Source organism: Falco cherrug, chromosome 11, assembly GCF_023634085.1.
Source record: "Falco cherrug isolate bFalChe1 chromosome 11, bFalChe1.pri, whole genome shotgun sequence".
In the NCBI taxonomy this organism is placed as follows: domain Eukaryota; kingdom Metazoa; phylum Chordata; class Aves; order Falconiformes; family Falconidae; genus Falco; species Falco cherrug.
In genome coordinates this window covers 32,240,220-32,265,857 of record NC_073707.1, presented here as the reverse complement: position 1 = coordinate 32,265,857, position 25,638 = coordinate 32,240,220, and the positions used below count along the sequence as shown (strand labels likewise).

The following is a 25,638-nucleotide window of genomic DNA, read 5'->3' as shown; positions in this document are numbered from 1 at the left end:
TTATATTGGCAGAAAGGCAGACTTTGGGGTGCTTCAGCTGTTGCAATTTCCTCGTGAAAGACTATAAATATTTCTGTTTCTATAGACAGGCGGCCTGTGGAAGGAGCAGGACCGAACAGGGGGTGGCTAGGTTTCAGCTTTGATGGGGAACCGAAGCTGTGATTTCCACAACAAAAACAGGTTGCGCTCTGCTCCTCACAGCCCACCGCATCCCTAGCTCGACGCAGCAGCTCTTTTCTGTATCTTTTCATGCCAGCACCAATGTGTTACACCACCCAACCTGGCACGGGACAAAAGAAAGCAGAAGCTGGCTTTCTCCCTGCATAATTTTTGTCACTGCAAAATGGCACAGATTTATAGAGACGCTGGTTTGAGGCTGCATTCATTTCACAACACGCTCTTTAGTGGGACAGAACCACGTTTTACAGTGTGCCCCTTAAACAAAAACTTTGCAAATGCATTAAATATTGTTCTCAGCACTGCTACAGACACACGCTTTCACTTGGCAGGGAAAAACAAAACCAGGTAGCCCAAACTCTGTACATCCCTCTGCTCCCTGACGTGGGTTCCTGAAGCACTGGTCCAGCACAGATGCCTTTGTGAGGGAGCCTCGTGCTGTGCAGCCTACACTAAATTTACACTCACATAAAACACGTGGAATTAACAGCCAATGAATTGATGGCAAAAAAATCCTGCATAGGCGTGCTCCCCATTTTCTAGACAAGAGAAAGAGCATCCTGTGGCAAAGTTCCCTAATAACAACTCACGCAGTTCAAACACAGCAGAAAGCAGCTGACATCCAGCTCACGCAGGCAACAAGATGCACACAAAGTATTGTCAAATGCCATGGAACAAAAAATACTAGAGAAAATAATAATCTGTTTTGAGGAAGGAAAAAGCTGTTTGTTTTCTGGTCTGTTCTTTTTTTTTCAGATAAATTTGCTTCTCCAAACAAACTAGGTCCATGGACCATCAGGCTCGAGGTGAGCCTTGGCTTTTACACCCAAGCAGGACCGTGCGGTCATTTCTGCCTGCAGCTGTAGGTATCCTGCAGGAGGGACACCATCTGCCGACAGCAGCTTTGTGGGGGAAACACGTACTGGGAACAGAAGGGCTGGTTTTCTAAGGCTGTACCAGGTATTACCTGGCATTTCTGCGGCTGAGATTGGCTGGGATACCTGTAACGGTCATCCTTAAGAGTCACTGGCCTCTGGGAGCCGAGCAAAAGGACAGACCTCCAGGGCCAGCAGTGGTCTGGCAGGTCTGAGTACAAGTCCTCGTGCTCTGGTACCAGCCACTTCATCTTCTAGTGACTTTGTTCCCCATTTATACAATCAGCATTTATAATTTGTCAGATTTGTCGGAACAGACAAAAAAGTTTTAAATTTTTATAATTAAACACGATCTAAGCTGCTATTTTGCTTATTGTGCAAATGCCTCATCTAATTTCTAACTTAATGATGGACGGGGTAATATCCCTGTCCCTCCCATCATTTGCCATTTGCATGCACACTCTCTTGGTGGAGGACGCGTCACCACAGGAATAAGCCGTTTGGTGTTAGGAAATCAGCATCTCAGTAGCATGTGGGTGATAACAACAGGGCACGGCACTGCGTCGTCTCCCAGGATGGCGTCAGAGCCGCTGTGCCAGCCAAAGGCCGAGTGCTGCAGAAACGCCAAGCACCAAGTAGCTGGCTTTCCTGGAGTGTGCATGAAAGAGGAGAGAACTTCAATAAAAATGGCAAAGATAGGACAGGAAAAGAGTTTTTTTAGTCCTGCTTGATAACTATAAATTAATAACGTGCACAGTGACTTTCAGAGCATGATGACAACTATATAAACACCAAGATACAGCAAAAGAAGGACTTGATATGAAAGGACAATTGCTCAGTGGTTGGGTCTTGTGCATCTGCCCAGCTCCTGGTCTCACAGGAATGTCTTCGATACTGATTCCAGCACAGCAGGAACATGCTTTAATCCAAATGAAGAAGGTATAAAGCACAAAAAGTTCAGGGACAAGAAGGTACTGAGATGGTTGGTGCTTAGGAATGCAACATGAGAAAGGAAGCAAATGTGCAATTTTGCCCTGAAGTGGGGTTTTATGGCCCAAATCTTTCAGCACCAGGATTTACTAAAGAAACGCTGATCACTTAGTGTCCGGTGGCTGGAAACAAAGCAAACAGAGCAGTTCTTGTGCACATCCACAGAGAAGTCCATGGGGAACTCTGACGTCAGCTTCCAAAGTCGTCGTAATGAATCTGATGCCAGTATGTCTGAGGGTCTGATTAGAATGAAAAGATTCATGAAAGATAAGAATGAAGCTCTTTTCCAATATTTTTCTAAGTCCTTTTGCTTATTTTCATTGTGGTTTAACTTCACAGAATCACAGAATAATTCAGCTGGAAGAGAGTGCAAGGGGTCTTTCATCCCACCTCCTGCTCAAAGCAGGGTCACCGATGGGGTCAGACTAGGTTGCACATGGACTTATCCATCCGGGACTTGAAAATCTCAACAACATCTCTAGGCAAGCTGTTCCAATGCTTGATCGTTCTCATGGTGGGAAAGTTCTCCCCTGCAGGCATCTGAACCTCTCTCTCCTGTGCCAGTTTATGCCTGTTGTCTCTCGCCTTCCCACCACACGCCACCGAGAAGAGCTTGGCTCTACCTCCTCAACCACCTCCTGGCAGTTATGGGCAGACTACTACAAAGTTGCCCTTCAGCTCTGCCTGCACCAGCCCTTGTCCCTCTGCCTCTCTTCACAGGGCAAGCGCTTCAAGCACCCCAACATCTTGGTGGAGCCTGTCCCAGTCCTTACTGGGACATTCAATACCTGCCGTGTGCAGAGTAGGAGTAGGTTAACAGAGCACGGAGCTCTGTTAGCAAGGGGCATCATGAGTAACTCCGTACTGCCTCAGAAATGCAGAGCTTTACTCTTCTGTCTGAACTCTTCCCAAAACCAAATGCAGTAGCTGGTGACCCCTGCTTCTTTCCACGGTAGAGCAGGGTTATTTGAAAGACACATCTACGCTTCTAATACAATTAGAAGATTCTTTAAAAAATGCAATCAGCTGCCAACTAGAGTGTGCACATTGCTTATACACATATTAATTATTGGAAGATTATGTCTAGCTTTGATTTCTTCACCTTGCATGAATAAGCACTAATGAAAAGACTTCAGAAAAGTGATAGAAGAATGGTTTCAGACTGATCTTCCCTATGATTATTTGTATCACGGAAAACTAAGGAAGCGTATTCTTAATTTGCCCAAGCAAAGATCAAGACGTGACATGATAAAGTTTACAAATAGAGATTTTCTGCATGGCAGGGAAGGGCATAATGCGATGCAGTGTTTAGAGACAGACTAGAAATAAACCCATATTTTAACAGTGGTTAAAATACCTGAGCAACAACTCAGTTGGCTTGAAGCCCTTCCTTCACTTGACTTTTAAAAATCAGGTCTGGTTTAGACATCTTTAGAAAGATACACAAAAGTAACACAGATCAAAGACTGAACGTTTCTTTGATATAAGCATTACTGGACTAGATTCTTTGACCTGTTTTATACAAGGTCAAACTCGGTGATCACATCATCTCTGGGTTTCAGATCACTCTACGTGGTCATATGCTGACACATATGATGAGATCTTTAGCTTAGAAAAAGGAGTTGAAGGATTCTAAAGGATATATTTACTATATATGTGCCATTACTTTTTTTCCTGCAGAACAGACAATAAAGCTAAAAATAATACTCAAATTCAAAATGAAAAATCACTTACTACAATATCCATCGCTTCTTAAACCATCTCAATAGAGACAGTAACTCCAAAACCGATTTAACCCTGAATAGTACCCATTGATGTAAGCGTCCATTGGAATTATCTTCTATTAACTGTATCTTGCTTTCTTTGCAGAACTACAACATACCAACCTTTAGGTGGTTTAGGCACTGAATAAAGAGTAAAAAAACCTACAAACTCTTCCAAGATGAACTCGAGAAAGATAAAACCCAAAGCATTAAATCTTGCATTTGATGAAACATAAAATCATCCACAAAAATTGAGTCCAATCATGAATGATCTCAATGACAATAAACTCCTAGTAACTTGAAAGAATGGAATGTGTGGGTGGCAACCAGACAAAGATAAATGCAATTAACCTAAGGGAATATGGATTCACTCTCTCTCATTAATCATCACATTTGGTTTTGTTGAAAACCTGGAAAGAACACATTACTGAATGCCACTTTTTATAATTTTCAAGCAAGCATTATAGCTGAGACATCACTAGATAATCACCACTACTAGCAAAAGATAAATGTATTCAGAAGTTAATATGGTGTAGGCTATTCTGAGTGAATTGCTTTTTTAAAGAGGAATTCATAACTCCCCCCTCAGTTTTACCCGAATCATTGCCCATGGGCACAATGTCTCTTCTGCAGCCCACAGGGATTGCTGCAATTTCTTTGTAAGCTTCCAGAATAGGGAATGTACTGCAATTCTCTCTCCAGCTATCAAGTGGTTTTACTGAATTATTTTGTGCAAGAGCTTGTGAAGCCAACTGTTAATACAGGAGGTTATGTTAAAATGAGGGTATAAAGGCCAGCTCTTCCTAACAAGAGGCACACACTGCATTTTCCAAAATTTCAAATGCCTTGTATCTCTGCTTGAATGGTTGTCATTTAGAAAAAAAGCGGGGGAAAAAAAAAAAAAAAAAAGTGTAACCTGGTTTTCCTAGCTCCGAGACCAGCTGCGCAGTCAGGGCACAAACATGTATTTGAGCAGATGAGCAGGATTTGTGGGAATGCTCTTCCCTGGTCGCAGGAAAAAATAATTTGGGATGATTTAATAGCACTTCAGGAAGAGTGTGGTTGTACAAGAAATGCTTTGTGATCAGAAGAATGCATGAGAAATAGTCAAACTTTCCCTGGGTTAATTGCCACTTTGGGTACATCCACCACATTGCTTGAGCAGAACTGCCTCTTCCCTCACAAGCGCAGCCTCGAGAGCAGCCCAGCTCCAACCCCCTCCCAGTGACCTCTGGAAAAGCCAGCACTGACCCGGCACCCCAAGGCAAGACTGAGCCTTTAAGGCATAATGCTTTCCTAACTCCAGAGGATAAACGGCATCTTGCAACATGGCATCCAAAAAATGCAACAAAACCCAACATTAACAAAAAACAAAAGACAATAATAGAAAAAGAATTTGCCTCCGAATTCCTTCTTTAAGAATGTGGTTGCTAAACAGCATTGCTGAGAGGAAGAAATTACTTTGTCTTTCAAAAGTATGTGAGATTTCAAAGGTTCTGTCCCACTGCGGAATGAAAATAAAAGATGTTTTACAGCCTTTACATTTTTCACCGGTTCAAGGAGACCTCTGATTCCTCTTTCTTGTGTCAGGTCTTATAAACCCAGAAAGACCCTGAGTGTCTCCCACTCCGGTAGGACCCTTCCCAGCTGCCACAGCTCTGCATCACCAATACAAAGGTGAATTTCTCACTCACCTGCAGATTTTTATTCCATTAAGCACTATCTTCCACATTCCTTTCCTACACTTGAGCTTTCATATGACCCATTCAGGACTATTTTCTTGCTCTTCTAAAGGCTTTGAGAGCTGAGAAGCAAGTCATGGTATTCACAATGGGCCTTTCTTAAAAAATTTTCTTCAAACTGAGACAAAGAGAGTAAATGCTCATAAAAAGGACAGTTACAGTCCAAAAATACTCTGTGCCCAGTTCCTCCTGTTCCTGACCATCCTCAAAGGCATCCCTGTACTCTCAGCCCTGGCTCCAAAGCCCAGGGTGACTGGTGATTTTGTAGAGGGGGGCAGGCTGGAAACCCCTCCTGGCGGGGGAGAGGCAGGCAGAGCTGTGCGCAGCCGTAAGCCTGCAAACTCAGGCACCACCCTCGGTGCCTTCAGTGCCTGGGGAGGGAAAACCTTCTCCCAAATGTCCAGGCATCCTCCATGCTCCTGAGTACTTGTGGTACTCGAGGAAAAGACGACAAAGCCTCAGATTACTGCAGCTGCTGAGAAGGCAGCATCTCACTTAACACCTTCATGCTGTATTTGCATTTTTTGCATTTTTTCCACTGGGTTTTAGTTGACATCATGCAGATGCAAGCTAGAAAAAAAAGGTAAATTAAGAAAAAAATTGCTTTTCTACTCCTAGAAGAGGTGATAGGATTTACAAGGGCCTGCATAAGTACCAGCATATAGGAATGGAAGTCTCATTTCTCCTGGGACTGCTGGGTGAGCTGGACCAGGGCAGCCCCCGCCCCCAGCCACAGTGCTCCTGTGCCTGAGCACCTCCATGCAGAGCGGGTCTTGGCGCTGGCTGGGAAGGACAGAACTGCTGTGCTGCCGGGTGGACACGGCTCAGGCTGGCGGGCAGAGCTTGGAATACATTAAACCCTTCTGTTGACATCAGTGTGTAAGCGGAGAACCGTGTTTACACACCCTGGGAAGTGAGGTCAGCACATGCGTTTCATTGCAGCCTTTTCACAGCAGCGAGGGGAGAGGGTGAGCCCTTAGAAGAGATGTGACCTTCTCCCTCATCTCTGTGGGACATCGCGACACCAAATCTACAACCTACAACGCTGCGCCGTGTGATTTTTCGCTGGCCTGGAACAACGATGAGTAAGTGAGAGAGGCGGCGTGCCCAAGCCCCGCCGCGGCAGGCAGCATGCTCCTGCTTCCCCAGCACCGCTGGTGTCAAGCAGAGAATTCTGTTTACCCTGCTCGAGATGTCAGCTCAAGTGGCTCAAGAGCCTCTTGTCAGTGGTGCAGACGGTCCTGGTTCTATCAGCTCTTGTAGTAACCAACGGGCACTGGAGAGCTCACTGGGAACTGCCGCCTGCTGTCACGGTCTGTGATTGCTGTTTGCCTTGAGTTCAGACCCATCTGAAAATACCAGCTCTATACTGGTAGTACCGGTGGCGTCTGGATCCCTGGCAGCAGAGCCATGGTGCTGTGCCACACGGACCCCCCGCACTGTGTCCCACTCCCAGCCCTTCTCAGACCTCTCCTCAGAGGACACGACATTTTGGCAGGAGAAGCAGCAGGGAAGCAAGGTGTCAGCTGTCCTTCGATGTCTCCAGACTAGTGGCATCAGCAACACCCATGGCATCAGCAAGGAAATGGTGCCCCGTGTCACCCCCAAGGATTCCTTTTCCCACCTTCATCCACTCTGCTGGCTCTAACCCAGCTGCCTTACCAGCCTACCCAACGGCCTGCTACAAACACTCCCCTTTCTGGGCTATTTTATTAAGGTTTGAAATTTTAAGAGATGCATTTTCCTTTAGCTTGACATAGGCCTATCACTGATGTGATGGACAAACCACAGTGAGACCATGGTACCGAGATGCAATTTCAGCTCAAAGGGCGATTTCCTTTATGGTCATTGGCTCCCGTGAGAGTTGTGGAAGGAGGAAGATGGTCAAACACCCATGAAATGAGCATGGGCAGCCCTGCCTGCAGCAGAGGCTGTGCCACTCTTGCAAGACTTACTAAATTCAGGGTTGATGAAATACAAAGACATGCTAGCTATTAAAATAAAAAGCTGAAACACCCCATTATTCAAAGGCTTGGCTAAAGCAGTCAAAATTCTTGGCCACAATTGTGCCAATTTTTACAGAGCGGCAAAAAGCATCTAAGAAAAAGGCCATTCCCCTGAATTTCAGTGCACTGATCTAAAAGACACGGGTATCAGAAAGCTTAAAAAAACCCCACAACTCACCAGGATCTTTTACCTGGGAAAAAGTGTATTTTCTGCTCACCCTGTTTTCTAATACAGCTGAAGTATTATGGCTGTTCTTCAGCCTCGCCTTGTTCCTAGGAAGTGTGTACTATGGATTCAATTATATTAAAGGAAATAATTCTGAGAATGAAGAGGACATGAATCAGGTGTAGTATGTATACCGATGTCCCCCGACATATGGCACCTGTGCAGTCCCCTGACGACCTGAGATGTGGTCCAGCACCAAATAAAGCTTGTGCTAGACTGACTCTCTCATCAGAAAAGCAGACAAGAGGAGTGTAATGGAGAATTCCAATTATAATAGACACTGCCGGTGCTATGCTGGAAAGTTTGCTTGCCCTTTTCCCCAGCCCCTGCCATCATCACCACAGACACAGTGTTATCTGCGAGCTTCGCTCCACTCTCCACCCTCCGCAACTCCACTGGCACGTACAGCCCACCAGCAACGAAGGCAGACTGCTTACCTGTTGCCTTTTCAGGGTTATTGCACATGAAACACTGCCAAGCTCCTGCTTCCTCGCTGTAGCCGAATAAATCAAAGAACCTCACTTCTTCCAGGTGCATCTGCACATGGTCCAGGTCCTAGGCCAATAACGAGAAAAACCAAACCACTCAACAAGGTGAACCACCGCATGGGTAACAGCTCATGACCCAAAATCACAGCGGGATGGGATGCACAGCGGGCACTGAGCATCCCTTTCCGTATGTCTCCTGCAGACAAATGACCCGCCAGGGCAAAGGCGCCAAGCAGGACGTATCTCTCTCTACCATCATTAGTAGCAGCTAATATATGTTACATATTAGTCTGCGGGAGGCAGCAGACTGGTCTGGGATTTTTTTTGCCTCTTCAACACTGCTGCCAGCAGCGCGCTCAGCAGTCCTGCCCAGCACATTTCCCACCAGCTGAACCATTTTTATTACCTCCAGCCCTCTCTCAGGATTTTTTTCAATGATCCAGAAGGCAGTGGTCGCCGCTAACACACTGCAGTGCTGCGGAACCTCCTGGCCTGCTGGGTCCCCCGTCACAGCAGGAGTTAGCGGCTGGGGACTGCTATTTTTTTTTTTTTTTAAAGAACTAATAGAGGCTCTGAAGCCAGCCCCCTGTGAGAAGCACTAATATGAATGTTTAATACGAATGTTAATATGAACGTTTCCAAAAAATGCAGCAACAACAGGACTGATTTAGCTCACATAAAACCCAGGTAAATGTGATGTTATTCTGTCAGTGACAAACCAGGAAAGTAAGGATTATGCATCTGCAAAGTAAACTGAATGTCTGGCCCGATCAAGTAAGCCTACAGAAAGTACATTTGCAGCTCCGAGTATAGGAGAAGCTACAGGATGCTCTTTTTTAGGCAATTAACAGCACTGTATAATTCAGTGTATTTTAAATCCCGTTACTCAATTTTAAAACAGATGGTGATCTCACACTTAAGCAAACATTGGTGTTAAATAACAGCAACCAAGTTACTCACTGCAAACACAACAGGAATTTCTAGAACCACTCAGAAAACACTCCTGTCGCTTGTGTGGAGCCTTCACGAGGCTGCAGCAGCACGCGGCGGCCCAAAGACAGCACAGCTTTACGCAGCCTGCGGGGAGGCGACCAGCCCTTGCGGGGCAGCCGCTCATCGCAGCGCCCACGGCTGTGCAAAGGATGCAGCTGTCTGATCCCGGCCTTTCCAGAGAAGCTTTAGGGAAGGAGAGGGAGCAGGAGGCTGGCTGGCTCGGGGAGACCCGGCACCATGGCCTCTCCTTCTCAGCCCGCTTCAACCTGGGAAACGGCCATAAGAACCGAAACAGCCGAGAGCACTCCAAGAGCACTCCGTACCTCTGGCCATGGCCCCGGGTAACAGGCTCAGCTGAGCCAAAAGTCACGTTTTAACTTAACGGGGGCTCTTGGGTACCCCCACCCGCTGCACGCCAGAGGCCATCTCCTGGTGGATTTTAGGCTGTCTGATGGAAGTTTTGTGTTAACAGCTGGACTTGATGGTCTCAAAGGTCTTTTCCAATCTGAATGATTCTGTGATTCTAAGGATGGCAAGGCAGAACAGGGAGCACGACTCACACCACCTGAGAAGCCCCAAATGAGAAAGGTTGCCTTCCCTTTTCCAGAGGAACACGCAGAGAAATAAGCTTGACAACGCATGGGAAGGCAACAGTCACACCACAAAGGTCTCGGACACGTGTCGGCTTTGTTTGCAAGAGGGTGCTGCAGGGCTGCAGCCTCCCAGCTCGGTTTCTCTCCCCATCCTCGCATGGGAGACGAGCAGCCAGGCTGCAGCGGAGAGGTCCCCTGCCCTCCCGGGCTCCTCGGTGGGCTCCCCCGGAATGCTCCACTGTGCGGTTCCTTGTGCCTCCTGCGCCCGTCCTCCGGGACAGGGCTGCACCCGCACCCCGCACAGCCAGCTGCCCTGCCCCAGCACGCTCAGACTGGGGATCGCGGGTAAAACATGACTATTTTGCTCTGTACCAGCTCTTTACATGTTGCTGAAGTTCTTACTTTCCTCCAAAGAGAAATTCTATATGTTCGAGGAATTTAGCTGGCTACTGTGCTGTGCAGCAGGAGCACTGCGCAGCTTCTCTCCATGTTTCTCCAGCTGCTCGGCTGGCAGTGGATCCGACAGTCCGCGCCTCCCTGCCTCCCTTCAGATACTCCGTGCGTGGTGTGGGATGCCCAGCAGATCCTCCCTGGGTAAGGGGAGCCGAGTCCTTGGGAGGGACAGACCACACAGCCCCCCAGGCTGTCCGCCCCACGGTGGGCTCCTGATGGAGGGGCAGATGGCCCCTGCCAGAGCATGGCCAGCAACACACCCTGCCCCAACGTGCCCTGATCCTCCTCCCACTGTGTCATCTGGGAGGAACAAGACAACGATGGAACTGCTTTCAGCAGGTCTGTGCACGTGTATGACACTGAGCAGAAAGCCTAGGAGCATCTCCAGCCTGTGAAAAAACTCTTTTAGTGGCTGCCATGGGCCAATTCTAGACTGAAAGAGAACAGATATCACAGAAATATCAATGCAGCAATCTTTTTCCACTCTGTACTCTCATGCACTTGAAATAATCTGCTATAAACCACTTATTTCAGGAGGGGAAGCATGGGGAAAAAGCCTAATTAGAGAGGAGAGATTTATCTCATCCCCATGCTCCATCATCTTGAAAACTTCAGTGACTCCATTGTGAAAACGTGGCGTTTCTTTCTGCTGCGTAAACTGAGACAGCAAAGAAGGAAAGGGAAGAACAGGACTAACAATGGCTTACAAATGTTAATTATTCTCTTGCAAGGCTGCTCAACAAAAGACTCTCTCTTAAGGCATCACACGGGGCTTGTGAAGTAGTCACCATCTCACTCTTCTGACACAGCATGAGTCAACCCAAAGAATTCAGCAACGAGCTCAAGACCGGCTTAGTTTCTGTAATATGGCCTGCCTGTACTTTGATAAAGAACTATGAAGCAACTGAACGGAAATCTGTAAGGGTGCACATCTGGAAATGCTTTACTCCTGGCACATCTTAAGCTGTGCTGTATAAATATTTTTTGTGGCACGAACAGGCTGCCCAGTGAAACACAACATGCTTTCTGTAAGCCAGGTATTCACTGCAATTCCTTGCACATGCATCCTGGGCCAAACTCAGAAATGCCTTACAGTGATGTAAATCTGAAAATATTTCTCAGAATTTACTCTAGAATAAACCATTGATGTAATGCATTTTTCAAACCTAGAGAAAATCTTTTAGAATACATATTGAAAAAACAAAGTCTAAATTCATTTACTCTGGACTAGCCGTGGATTTGCAAGACAAAACAGGGAGCAACTGCAGAGCAGTGCTGCAGCACGGACTTTGCTTGGGTCTGGGGGCTGAACCTTCCCCACGTGCCCACAGCACAGAAATCCCTCAGTTCTGATAAAGCATTCAGACACAGCTATAGCACGATGCATAAAACTTAATATAAAGTACAATATGTGACGCTGATGCTGCATTTATGTCAACAGATGTTAAAACATTTCAAATGCAGGGTGCCATACTCATTGAAACAAGCACAGCCCCATAATGCTGCTTCCTGCACTACTGGAAGAGGAATAATATTAACAAGTACTGTAACTTTGTCAAATAGTCCACAATATTTGAAGTTCTATTAGCAACGGGAAGACCTTCTGAAAAAAATAATTCAGATTACAGCAGAAGCTTAGTCTGTCAAGCAAAGTACCAGGTCATGCCGGGAATGCTCTGGCTAGATTTTTGGGGAATGTAGAAGCTGAAGGAAACCTTCCCTACGGCAGACCTAGTTCTCGCTCCCAGAAAACTCAATGGGACTTTCTCACTAAACTGAAGGAAACTGCGCTAGAAACAAGCTCGGGTTCCACATTCATGAGCAAACCCAAGAGGAGGAAGGTAAATCCAGCAGCACACTGCGGAGCCCGGGGCTGAACACTGAAGTCTTTGACATTTCAGGCACATCTGCCTGCCCTCAGCCTCCCAAGGCTGTCAGACAACGCGCAGCTCCTGGACTTCCCAAACTTCAATCCACTGCCTGATTCATTAAAGCAGTGAAGATCAGTATCTCATCTTCCAGCTCTGCTATTTTGGGAACTCAGAGATACAGTCACCGTCATGGAGTGATGAAAGTTCCCCAAACAGGCCAAATGCGAGCGTCTGAGCAGTAGTAGGATTATGCGATGGATGCGCTTGAGACTAATCATATTTCTAGGGTGTTGGACATGTTTTATCGAATTTGTGTGCATGATGCACTACATCTAATCCTACCCATGAAGGCATGCTCTTTCCTAAGCTCTTTATTCACCCCAAACTCCTTTACATCTCCACCAGCTCTGACTTTGGACTCTTAGATCTTGGCAGGGACTCAAGTTAAGCCAGTATCGAACAGAAAACCAGCTCTAGTACCTTGGGGTGAGTCAGGCCAGGATTTCAACAGCAGCTAAAATACTTAGCGCAAGCTCCACTGTGCCTGAGTAGCACTGGCCCATCAGCTGGGTCTCAGCTGTGGAGAGCCCCTGCTCCTCTCACGAGGCGCAGCAGGAGTTCCCACTTCAGTGCCACGTTATCCTGGGGGTTCAGAAGGTGTTTCTAACAAAACTCCTGGTTTTAAATCAGCCATAACCTAAGTAAATTAATCTTATTCAGTCAGACATCTTAATGTGTACAATATTCTGAGAGCGAGTATTTTAAAATCGCATTTGACAATTCATTTCATCCAATTGAGCTGGATGGAGACATTCAGGAATAAATAGATATTTGTTTTAAAATCCTACAGCATCCTTTTCCAAGAAGCCTGATTAATAGCTTTGAAACAGCATTTGCTGAAATCCCAGAGACAGTAAACAGCTTTGAAAGAGTAATCTTTTAAACTGATGGGGGTAACTAATGCTGCATGTGCAAATGATCATTTCCATAAAAGCCAAGTCTGTGTTTAACTAGGTGAATTTCCAAGTGCCTGCCAAAAAGTTCATAGTGGCAGCTAATCTAAATCCAAAGTTTGAAACTGCAGGCAGGAAAAAAAATATCCATATGTAGCATCACCAGTTTTCATCACGTCGGAAGCAATCCGCGTGAAGCATGGAGCAGGGGGTGGAGAACAAGCCTGGACACCTTTCAAAGCACAGCGCAAAACAGCAGTGCGGACCCTCTGCGGAGGATGAAAATATCATGGCTGGCAAACACGTCCCAGCCTCCCCACAAGCCGAGTGCTTCACATAACAGGGAGGTCAGAGGCACGCACTCTGCATCACCGCGTGCCCAGACAGGAGAAGAGGACTTGGCATGTCAGCAAGGCAAAGAAGGGGAAGAGGCAGGGAAAGGGGGTTTGTTTTTCACAATTTGAGCCCGGCAAAGACTTGCTGTAGCTATTGTAAAGGTCCTTGTACAGCTGTTCTAAAAGTCAGGGCAAAGTTGTTCTGCTAATTTTTTTTCCTGAGAAAAATAAAATCTTACCTTTTGGTGTGGAAACGTAGACTGGATCATGGCAGTTTCAAAACTGTGTGTCCCCTTAAGCTGTGTCTTCTCCCACAGGGCCTTAAGGACTTGCACAGAATTACTCTGTATGGACAAAGGCTCTGCAAACAAGCTCTGAAGAAAATGTTGAAAACAGGATTTCAAGCATTTTTTACTTGGCCATTAACAAAGAGCAACTTGTTCTTACAGTGGGACAGTGTGCAAATAACCAGGGATTATTTCATTTCTCTGCAAGGAGATACGATGGATCAATATTCATACAACTAGAGAAATCTTCAAATATTTAATTTCCTTCGGGGTTTGGTTTTTTTTGTTTGTTTTTGTTTTACGTTACACAACTTTAAGGTCTGTGGCTCACCGCTACACACAACAACTCACATGTCATTTTTGCATTGAAATGCCAGTTTATCCAAATGTTAGCAGCACCGGGCTCTGTGGACCAGGCGTGGATCTCGGCGACATGCATCTCTTTGGAAAAGACATGTCATTTGCCAGTTAATGCGAAGAGATGTTCGGCACCGCTGCAGGTTTGCCTGTGTTTATTTGGACCTGACTGCAGCTCTCGGTCCTCATGTGGGGAAGAATAACAGCGTGGTGTTTGCAACTGCACTGAACAGGACAACATGCAAGAGAAGAAACTCCACAGAACACATTCAGCACAGATTTTGCTGACAGAGTAGAGGAATTTTCAGTCCCTGAACATTCACAAAACAAGATGAAACCCATGTTGGGTTGGGTGCTCTCACCTCCAAAGCTCCCTATTTCGAAGGACAGCCAGGACGCAGCCTTACACTGCCTTGAGTTATTCTAGGAGTCAGCAGCATGAAGTTCTCATTGTCTAAACTGCACATGAGGTCAATGTTACAGGAACTACTGTGGCTGAGAGAGCTTAGCATTTCTGCCTCTACTACATCTACTACATGATCTTGTAATTAAAAAATGCACTCGCATGCAGGAACCAAGTTAAGAATGCACAGACAAATCTGATTTTCCATATTTCAAGTATTTGATTTTGCAATATGAACAATATCCTTTTAATGTAGGTTTCCTGGATGGATGTTCCTCCTCTTTCTGAGCAGAAGCCCAACAGCCCTAATCGCATAGTCTGGCACCCAACCAACACAGAGACATTTCTGTAAGACTCAACTCAAGGAATTTTATTGTGGCTGAGGCAATGCATTTTTCCCAGAAACAACTGTATCGGTTTGCCCAAATTAAAAGGGAGAAGCAGTCCGCTCCAGGCAGCCACCTGGCACGAGAAAATGGCAGCCCAATTAGTTCGTGTTTGGCAAATTTATGAGTAACTGTAGGGAAGGCGTTAGGAAGGGACGTGCCAGGCAGCCCCTTGCTTGCTGGTGCTACCACAGCGGCATGACACTGGCCCGCCTGATGAGGGAAATTAAACTCTAAATCATAAAGCGTTAAAGGATTATTTTAATGAATGAATCTGTGAAACCAAGCATCCTGTCTATCGAATAGCTTAACACCACCCCTTACTCTAATTTTGTTCCTTTTGTTAATCATCACTTAACTGCAAGACAGCTACTCTTCCTGCTGCCCCGCAGGAATAATTTGGTGTTTCACAACTTCCACCTGAGAGTTTCGAAACATGACAGAACTATTGACTAATATTTTAAAAATTAAATAGAAAGCAGGGTCACGAAGTTAAGGATCTGTTCTGGAGAGCTGAATGAAAAAATCTGTCTTGCTTTTACTTTCCCAAAATGCAATGTCAGACGGAATATGGATCGACTAGCAAAAAGGGAATAAAACCACGGTAACTAGTATTGAAACTTTCAGAACCCATGTATTAGTTGTCTGTCTGTGAATCTATGACAGATTTGGTGAAAAATACATTTTTATCACCAGCCTTTCATTTATTATTAACACACTATAAATACATTTTATGTCAAATTTATCTCTTGTACAATTTCACAGGCTTAAATAACGTTATTCCAGGGCTGAATTTAGTGCCCTGTATTTAATTTACTCATAGTTATATATCCAGTACTTAAAGGCCTTAGGATTTCGAACAAAAGAAAACCATAAATTATCTGACATGAAACACCATCCTGATGTACAGCAGACATGAGCACTCAGTGCAATACAAGAGGAACTTTTTTTTTTTTGCCCCCCATAAAAAATCATATTAAGTGCTTGGTTTACAGCATGTTTGCAAAGACACAAACCAAACCGCATTGCTTCGAGCCTGGCCCCGGCAGCGTGGGGGGGGTCTGCTGGGGACTCCTTGCCTGGGGCCAGGGGATGCACCGGCACAGCTGGAGCAAACTAGAAAAAAACGTTGGGAATAAAAATAAAGTTTTGGAAAGGATAGGTGGGGTGGGACAGACGCAGTTAGCCAGCCCGGGGCAGGGAAAGCCACGGGAAATGGGGGCAGCAGGTGTGGGGCAGCATCCAAAGGAAGCCGGACCCAGCAGGACCACGTGGGGATGGGGAAGGGGGGTAAAATGGGCACCTGAGTGCAGAGGAAAGGGGAAGCAAAATAATATGCCCCAGTGAGCTGGGAACTATGTGAGCTCAATAGTCCTGACAGAAGGTGGAACTAGCAGGGCCAAATTCAGAGCAATCTGGGAAGGGGTTAAAGGGAGGGGGGTTTCAATGGAAAATGTATCAGGAAAAGGCGAGGCACGAGGGAATAAAGGTGGAGTCAGTGATTACACTGTCAGTGCAACTGATTCAAACCATGAAGCACAGGCAGAGCAGAGGTCATTGTGCTCAACTCCGGCGGCGGCTGCGCAGTGCCGGGTGAGGTACGCCAGCCCTGCCGCTCGCTCCTCTGCTTCTGCTCCTCCTTCCTCGTTTCTGTGCAGTTTAGAACTTTAGCCCATATTTTTCAGCACCTGTTTTCCTCTCATCAAGAATAAAATGATACATTTATAACGTAATTCATTTACTCTCTCTAGGTCCAGTTAAAATTCAGCCTCTTTCTTCAGGTTTTCATTTACAGTCAGTCACCTTCTTTATTTATTCTCCCTTTCGTCTTGTCTCCTCATTGCTGTTTTTGCCTCTGCTCTTCCTCGCTTCCATTGCTTTGCTCTGTCACTGTCTCTCCTTCCCTGACCACCCTCAGCTTGGCCCCTGACCATCCTCCTTCCTCACCTACAGCAAAGCCCTGTCCCCACAAACCGCTCACACAGGCACCTCCGGATCCAGAGGACCCGCGACTTGTACCACCAACGACGCACCCAGACACTCCTACTGACCTGCATTTTTGAAAAACATTTTTTGTATTTATTGCTAGGAACAAACACAGCAAAGAGCAATTTGAACTGTTAGATTCACAGCATAACTCGCTGTGCTTGTTTTAAATTTCTGATAAATCCTTCGTATTTCTAAGGTTACATTGGGGTGGGATGAACTGCAATGAACAGTTCTACATAGGTTAAGAAACTGAACCTTAACTATTTAAATGCAAAACCCCATCTGTTTCATCTTGAAGTGTGAATGTAGGGTTTTCTCTTACAATTTCATACTGCTTGTAACCTATTAGGAAATCCCACATATGTCCAAATGCTAGGCTATATTTGGAAACCATATTAAACATGAGAAAAACAGCTTTAGGGTTGGTAAGAGAACAGCAGTGATGAGATTTGCAAATCCTGCTCAGTCAAAACTTCTGCAGTAGAAAGTCCCTGTGGCTGCTGCACCTCTAACCTCCACCTGCAGCCTCGGGCTTGATTCTGCTCCCCTGCAAATCCACTGCTATGCTCCTGTTCATTTGCAAGGCACCTAGGACTTACTGGAAGTTTTGCCTGAAAGAGGACAATAAGGTTTCATCCCACTTTTTTTAACCCCAGACTTTGTAATCTCTCCAGACAGTTTGAATTTGTTGTATTTAATAGAAATATAAAAACTTATAAGCTGCAAAATCACTTCAACCCACTATAATGATTTTCTGAGAAACCATAAGGGTTACAAAGTACTGTGGATTAGAAGCATATTTAAAGAGATGAACCATTAACACACCTTTTTTCCAGGTACAACGTGAACAATATAGAGGTGCCACTAATTTGTATTGCACACACCTGCTGAAAGAGGAACATGATATGGATCCACAGCGGAGGCTGCCGGCTGACGAGGGTAAAACTGGATTTACTGTACAAGCAGTAATGGCCCTTCAGGGGACAGCTGAAAGACAGCTTTGCGACACAACTTCTAACAGTATCTAGAAATAAATATACAGATTATTAAAGTCAAGTACATAAAAGACAGAAATCTACGTGTCCGTTAGCAGTGCACATGCAGTCATGCAGCGCCTAGGCATGCACTTCCACTCCGCAGGAATCTCAGGCTGGCTCAGCCCCTGCGGCATCAGAAGGGCGGTGCTGAGCCTGCACCCTTACATTAAACACAAGCCATCAGACAGTACAGGAGAAATTTAGTCTGCAGTGCTTTAAATCTTTGGTAGCAATCATCTGCTCCCAAACGCAAAAGGCGCGATGCAGCACACAGTCGGGATGTTCAGCTCCTTCGTGCTTTCTCATGCATTTGGTACCGTTGTTTGGCTTATTGAACCAGACAGATCTGTCAAAACCGTGCATTACTTATTTTTATTTAAAGAATTTCTTGGAAAAAACATCCCATATTAGGAAAGAGCCATATGGGGGCCTGTCATTTGTGGAATCCTTGCCGAGACCTTGTGCGGCTGAAAGCTGCTGTCTGTAGGGACGGAGGAGTGTGGCGCACGGCTCCCAGCCAGGAGCAGCTCCTTCAGCCACTGGTGAAAGCTGCGGCACTTCCCCTTTGCCGTGGATTCTCCAGGAGCCAAAAGGTGCATAAATCGATTTACAACGCTACTGTGCACGTAGCATGTTTGCTGTACAGGCTATCTTACAAATCCATCATCAGGAATACCACAGTTTCAAAGAGGAGTATCAGTGAGTATTCACTGAGCCCTGCATCACCGCGGGGAGCTGATGTAGCGGCTCCTGCCCCACCGTGAAGGCTCCCAGCACAGCTCCTCACCCCGTCCACGCAGGAGCTGCAGCCCCACAGCTCAAGTCCACCTGAGCCTGCCTGTGCACAGATGCTCTGGCTACAGCCTGGCTTTAGGGGCTCCAGGTCCTACAAATCCCACTTCTGAGCTGATTTTTACACACTAAGCCAGGGAGCTGCAGCTCTTGCCACATTCTCTGAGAGGCACAACAGACAAGGGACAGGAATCGTTGCTGCTGCCATACTGCAAGGAACAACGTGACACAGTGACTTGCTCAAATCTGCAAGCCAATGCACAGGCAGCTGCTGGCAGAGCTCCTGGGCCACAACTGCTGGCACAGCCACAGACTTTGCAGCAAAAAAACACAGGGAGAAGGAAAAGGTATGGAGCGGCAGGTCCAGCTGGACAAGAGACTGCAAACGCACTCACAGGTGCACGCCGGGAACAGCAGGGTACGTCAGTTCACAGCTGTGCCTGGTGTCACCTGCTTAGTGCACAGGTTTTCACCAAAAGCGCGGTTTGACTCTTTGTCCCAGCTCTGGGGTACTACACACAAAGCATCTCCAAGTCTTGCTGCTCTACCAAATACCAACCATTTATGCCACCTGTGATGGCATCACCTGTTGATAAAAATCCCGCAGAGGTTATGTGGAATCTGAAGGTGTCCTTTGGGGTCAGCTGCTCTGTACAAAGCTAAATGCTGCGTAATGTTACCTGACTCCAAACTTCCCGTGCTGGTTTGAACTGGAAATGAAGCCCTTGAGATGCACAATTCTGTTTTTGCAAAATATTGACCTTGAACCCTCATTCTCTGTCTTTGGATGACTGCTCATAATGACTAAAGCACATTAGGCATAACCTGATCAGGCTGCTTAATGAACTTAAAATAGTGGTATCATTTTATAGCCCTTTTGAATGGGAACAAGAGGCTACCCGAGCTAAAAAGGCATGGAACACAGAAGACTGAGATCCTTAGATGATAACCTTGATGCAAAGATGGGAGAGAGCTGCACCCTCTTCACCCAGCTGGACAGTTGAACTTGGAAAGGGAGAGGGGAACAACCGGTCCCAGCAGCTGCTGCCGCCGCGCTTGTTTCCCAGCTAAAGGCAGAAATGGCACAGACAGACAAGCGCCCAGCAGTGGCTGCTGAGCCTGCTAGGCTGATCCATGCACAAAGCCACCGCTGTCCCTTTCCCAAGGCCCTGGCATGCCAGCACCTGCAGGGTCAGAGCCAAAGCACACCAAGCGGAGGGAGCAGTCACCCGGCCAGGTCTGGCCGCACCATGCCTGCAGGATGAACCGTGCGGCTGAGGAGGCTGACACGGGCCAGCTGGGCAGGGAGCATCACCCAAGGTCGCGTGCTATCCTGGTGAGTCACCCTGTGGTGAAGGTGTAGGAATAAAAAACGCTGTAAGAAAATACCCTAACTGGAAAAATTACTTGTAGCTTTTTAGAAAATGTAGCTAACGGGACAATTTAAATAGCACAGCCTTCTGAATCTAATGACAACGGGAGCCAGCAACAAGGAAGACTGATAACAGAAGCAACAAGGAAGACTGATATCAGAATGCAGCCTTTCTGTCCAACAACAGATCATCTTGAAATACTTATTGTTTTAACATTTTTCATCGAATCAAGATGTGGAAGCATAGGAGAGAAATGTAATAAATTCAGTATTTCACAGCAAACCATGATGTATGAGGAAAGAGTTTACTGGAGGTACAAAACCCCAGTTTCCCTAGAGCAAAAGCATCAATGGATCAGATTGTCACTGAAAATGCAGAAAATTTAAAACTGGGATATTGGAACCTGCTGAAGATGCTACAGAGAGACCAGATGGCTGGGAGAAAAAACTTTAGAAGCTGGCAAGTGGAAACCAGTTTATTAGCCTTTGACAAAGCTGTTTGAATTTGCTGAGAAAGGAAAGTCACCAGTGTCAAGCTGGGGCTGCAGAGCTCGTTGAGACTCCATTGTAGCACAGGAGAAGAGACCTGAGATGTAACAGCACGGGAAGATTAAAGTTATGGTTCAGAAAAACCAGTAGAGTCACTACACATACTGTGGGGAAACACACACCAGCCAAAGCAATGCAGAGTATTTGGAAGCGAGCACAAGAACAAACCAGACTGTAGCGACCACAGCGTAAGGGCTGACAACAGCACTCCTTCCTCAGAGAGCACTTACACGGTATGATCAGCAGTGTTATAGCAGATGAAGCTTGGATTATCTGGAAACCAATGGGGTGTTCATTACTCTTTAATCGGAGGCAGGTAATAAGCCAATGTGGGGCCAAAGCAGAAGGAAAGCCACAGGCTCCAGGAGGTCAGAGGGTCAGACCAGGCAGCGAGCTTTCCTCCTGGAGAGGGAGCTCATGAACCAAGTCAAAATGATGTTGAACTGAACAAGACTACAAACATCATGCAGATCACTCCCCTCCAAAGAGGCAGGACCTAGACCAGCCCCGGCTCTCCTAACCCATGGGTGAGCCAACAAGAAAACCCAGCTGTATTTGTGTCTAGAGAGTGCATTAACAGAGGACAGCTTTGAAGACATTTCCTTTGCTTTGAGGCAGCAATGGAAAGAGGAGCTGAAGTGGGGCCACTGCTCTTGGCTACTCCAAGCATATAAAAAAAGGAGGTGTGCTCACTGGTGTTAGGAAATATGGAGTTTCCTCTTGTGTAGGCCTGAAAAAATGAATATATTACAGGAGAACGTTGCCTCGAAGAAGGAAAGAATCTGCACAAAGTGGTGGCTTGATGTCAAGAATTGGGCATTTGTAGACTGCACTTTGAAGAAGATGATATTGATTTGTGAACACTGACTGAATCCTGTGGAAAGTGGCGGTGCTGTCTGGGTCACGTCAATCACTCCAACGCAAACATACTCTAAGAACTACAGCGGGACAATATTAGACCATAAGCTTTCAGCAGCAGAAAGCCAGGGCTTAAAGTTAAACCAACAAAGATGGAAATGCTGCTAAACTGAGATCTAACAGTTCTGAAAACTAACTTAGCTGGAGACCACAGATACATCGTGCCCATAAGCAATACACCTTAGCAGGAAAAAGATGGGCACAAAATCCACTACTCTTGGATTAGTGGCTATGGGGAAAATCTGAGTTTAACCTAGTTACCCAAATCTACTGGTTCATACCCAAACCTTCCAGTGTTCAATGTTCAATATAAAGGAGGTCGAGAAATGGAAAGGGTTAATTAGAGCAACCCTAAGTCCTGGGACATATTAAAGCACAAAACTAAATGATGTCTCCAAGGAGGTTGTTGACAGAATGCTTTTCCAACAGCGTGGTCCAAACTAAAGACCCCCGGTTTATGCATCACAGATGCTAACAAAACCTGAACTTCAATACACTCAACCAGAAGTAGAGGCTTGGCCTTGGTCCAACGTGTGTGAAAAGTTTAATGCTTCATTATGAGAAATCGCTCTCAGCTAAAAGTGACCATAAACCACGTACTGCCACTGCGATAAAGAGCTAGCAGTCAATGCCTTCCTCTTCAGTGAGTACAGCGGTTATTTTTTCAGTTCCAAATGTATGAATTGACAAGGAACCTGGGAGGCATTTAAAGGCTGCAGACAAACACTGGAGTGCATTAAACAACTGAGCAAGGCACCAGAGCCCACAGCCAGACTCCTTGTCACCCACAGTAAGGCCACATCAAGCAGCCCTGGGCAGCCTCCCACAGAAGCCATCAGAGCTGTGAGCAGAAGGTGACAGGGCTCCAGGATACCAGCCCCTGGGTTAGCAATTACAAAAGGGAGCCCTGTGCTAGGTAGGACTGCGTTTGATGGGACTATTAAGGAAATTCCTAAATGCTGCAGAACAAAAAAATTGTAAAGTATATATGGAAAGACAAAAACCTAACAAACTGCTTAGCAAGACATTGTGGATCACACAGAAAAATACCGAGGCTGATAACACATGCCAAAATAAACGTCAGCTCAGGCACTGGAGTCCATGCTGGCTGCGCAAAACGTTAGTTCCTGGAAAAAAGCAGCATTCCTTTGTCAAAATCAAGTGAAAAAAGCCTCCTACTCAGACAATGTTCAAACCTCTGGTATGGGATGAGCGATTACTCATAGCTATTTCTGCTACATTTGATGTGTTGGATTTGGCAATGTCTGATAACAAGCCAAGGTTTACTACGTGTGGTTTTCAACAGTTTGCAATGAACTACCAGTTTCAACACATAACAGCTAAGCTCAGTTATCCCAAAGTCAAAGGAAAGCAATATTTAAATAATCAACCTGTTCTGATGAAGGCTAAGATAACCCCGATCCATATGTAGCACTACTATTACATTGTATTTCACTCAAGTGCAAACCAACATGCCAGTACCATGGGAATTCATTTTTATGGTCACAGGAGACATGTAAATAGATAGGCAAGGCAAAACTAGTTTCTTGTCATCACCTGGGCACATTGAAGCTGCCCAGAATGAAGCTGGGCACATTTTCAAGAAAATGAAGTGTCAGAAAAGTATTTACATTGTGCTGTTTCACAAAATGCTTAAAATGGGGGAAAAAAAGTTATCATTTTAATTCATAGTACCATCAGAGACTGACCTACCAAATGTGAGATTGGCACACTGGGTATACACACACTGCAGAATAGCCAGTGGGCTGTTTTATCACTAACTCCCGTACAGAGACAGACCTCTAACTAAAAATATGAATTGTAATAACCATGGTTTGAGTCATAGTCTTCCAAATTTGACAGCATCCACTGAAGATGAAGGAGCAGAACTAAAAGCAACTGCCTTCCTGCGGTTCTGCTCACTGGAGCACTTGCCACCCACAAATGTGCACATCTGCTCACCTGTAACCGAGTGCTCAAGTGTCTGGCCAAAGTATTCAAGAAGTCTTTAACCACCATGGCTCTCTCTTTCCAGCATGATGAATAATAAAATAGGTTTAAACACTTATTCAAATGTAACCATGTCAGTAGAGTCCTCTTGTACTACTGTTCCATATAAAAACATTGCAGATGACGTGAATACTGTTCAACTGGTTATCAGAGTCTGTTGTGCTCAAACAATACCCCCCAAATGCCTGTATTATATATGGCAAATGGTATCTTAGCACCCAGAAGCTGTTGGACACTAACTTTTGTATGCCGCATTTACATTTTGAAGAAGCCAGACCAAAGCATTGAACGTTCCTACAAGTGACACTACTACTCTTTACAGGTATTTCCTCACTCATGTAGCAAGTTCAATGCAGATTGACCATGTGCTGCTGTAGCAGAGGTAGTAACATTCACCATGGGTTTTGCTGTTTCTAGCATAATATTGCACTTTTGTAATATCTTATTCAAGGATCTCAAAGAACCATTATTTGAGCCTCAAAATGTCCATCACAGTAGGTCATCTTTGCTGTACTTTGTGAACAAGTTAGAAGTGTGGCAGGATCACTTAGGAGTGAAGCATGTCTGTAACACATCTGTGTTCATACTTGTGCTTAGGCATACTCTGAGAATGAAAAAAGGTGCTTTTAAAGTCATCGCAGTATTTACAAATTGCATGTACTTATGCAATCAGTATGATACGCAGTTTAGGAAGATACATTCTGGGCTTTCCTAAAACACACACGTCAATAAATGGGCTGAGCTTTTAGTAAACTATGTTGCATACTTTTCCCAGTCTGTCATTGCAAGTTACATGAAACACCAAAGTATCAACCTTGTGTAATCCCAATGGATTTCAGAGTTGCAGCAGAGATAATACAACGCAGCAAGACCTATTCCCACCTGCGAGACCTGAAGGCAGTCATTTCCAGGGAACACAGCTCACGGCATTTGCACTTGGCAATGCGCAGCAGCTGACAGAGTGAGCAGGGATCAGGTCTGTAGGTTTAGCCAGGAAAGAGGAGCATACAAAATTTTTTTGCTAAGAACAACAAAATTAAGTAACTTGCAGGCTTGACTTAGCAAAAAACTTTGAAGGTGAAAAGAAACCAGTCTCAGCCTACGAAGGTGAGGACAACTTAGTTCCCTGAATCTCTTGTAATTCCAGGCCTGGAAACACGTAACCACTCACCCTGACTTTGCCTGGTAAAGAAAGATTAATTTAGCCCCAAGAAAATTCCAGGATATCAGTAAGATACAACACACAGGAGAGTCCTGTCAACAAAACCTGCTTGCTCTGCAACAGCTCGCTCAGCACACAGCACAGCTTGGCGAGTGCTGGTAATCCAATGCTGACTAAAGTCTTTTTGATGTGATTTAAAGCAATGAAGTCCAAATTATGGCAAAGATGGATCTGCAACTCTTTAAAATAATTGTTCAAAAGTATGTAAGGGAGAGAGGAAGGAAAAAATTAACAAATTTCCCTGAGGACATTAAGCCTATTACATTGGTCACATTTAAGCTACACATTTACAGACTCTAGAACCAGTACTTTAAAAATCTACTGTCATTTCTAAATGTGGAAAGCAAATTTGAAGCAGGGTGTTTATGCCAACTTCTATTTCACTGAGTAACCTGTCCCATCTGACCTAAATTAGGATTTATGGAAGCACCATGTCAACCACTAGATTGGTGCCTCTAATAGCACTTCAATACTGCACGGGGTCATAGAGGCTTTGTGGAAAACGAAAAAGAAAAAAACCCCAGAGACAGACTTGTCTTACGACTATTTAAGCTCTTGGAGCTGCACAATGGATATGATCATTTTGCTTGGGCCAGGAAAATCCCTTGTACGTGTCAACATGTCAAAAGGTAGTGCACGAGGAGGACAGTTCAGGGACAAAATGATACGACACTGGGTATATCTTTGTTGTGGCATTGACTTAGTATAGGTGATCACAGGTGAACGTACACTGTGCAGTGGTCTGAACGCCAGTCACCCCCATAGCCACCTTGCTGCTTTATTGCATGAAAAATCAGCTTCTCATGCACCCGCGAGCTGCTGTTGGCTGAGCCACACTCTGACATTCTCAG

General features: G+C 45.5%; 1 protein-coding gene across 3 annotated transcripts in view; it reads right to left on the bottom strand.

Moving 5' to 3' along the window:
• VEPH1 (ventricular zone expressed PH domain containing 1) overlaps positions 1–25,638 on the bottom strand; it is a 102,015-nt gene that overhangs the window by 19,791 nt on the left and 56,586 nt on the right. For all 3 annotated transcript variants that reach the window (XR_008734485.1, XR_008734484.1, XM_027806661.2), the window contains exons 11-13: positions 17,772–17,911; positions 13,705–13,839; positions 8,217–8,334 (exon numbers count right to left, since the gene is read on the bottom strand). Coding sequence is in view for 1 of the 3 variants with exons in the window: in XM_027806661.2 (XP_027662462.1) it covers positions 8,217–8,334; positions 13,705–13,839; positions 17,772–17,911 (393 nt within the window). In the remaining 2 variants the exon portion in view is untranslated. The remainder of the gene's footprint in view (positions 1–8,216; positions 8,335–13,704; positions 13,840–17,771; positions 17,912–25,638) is intronic.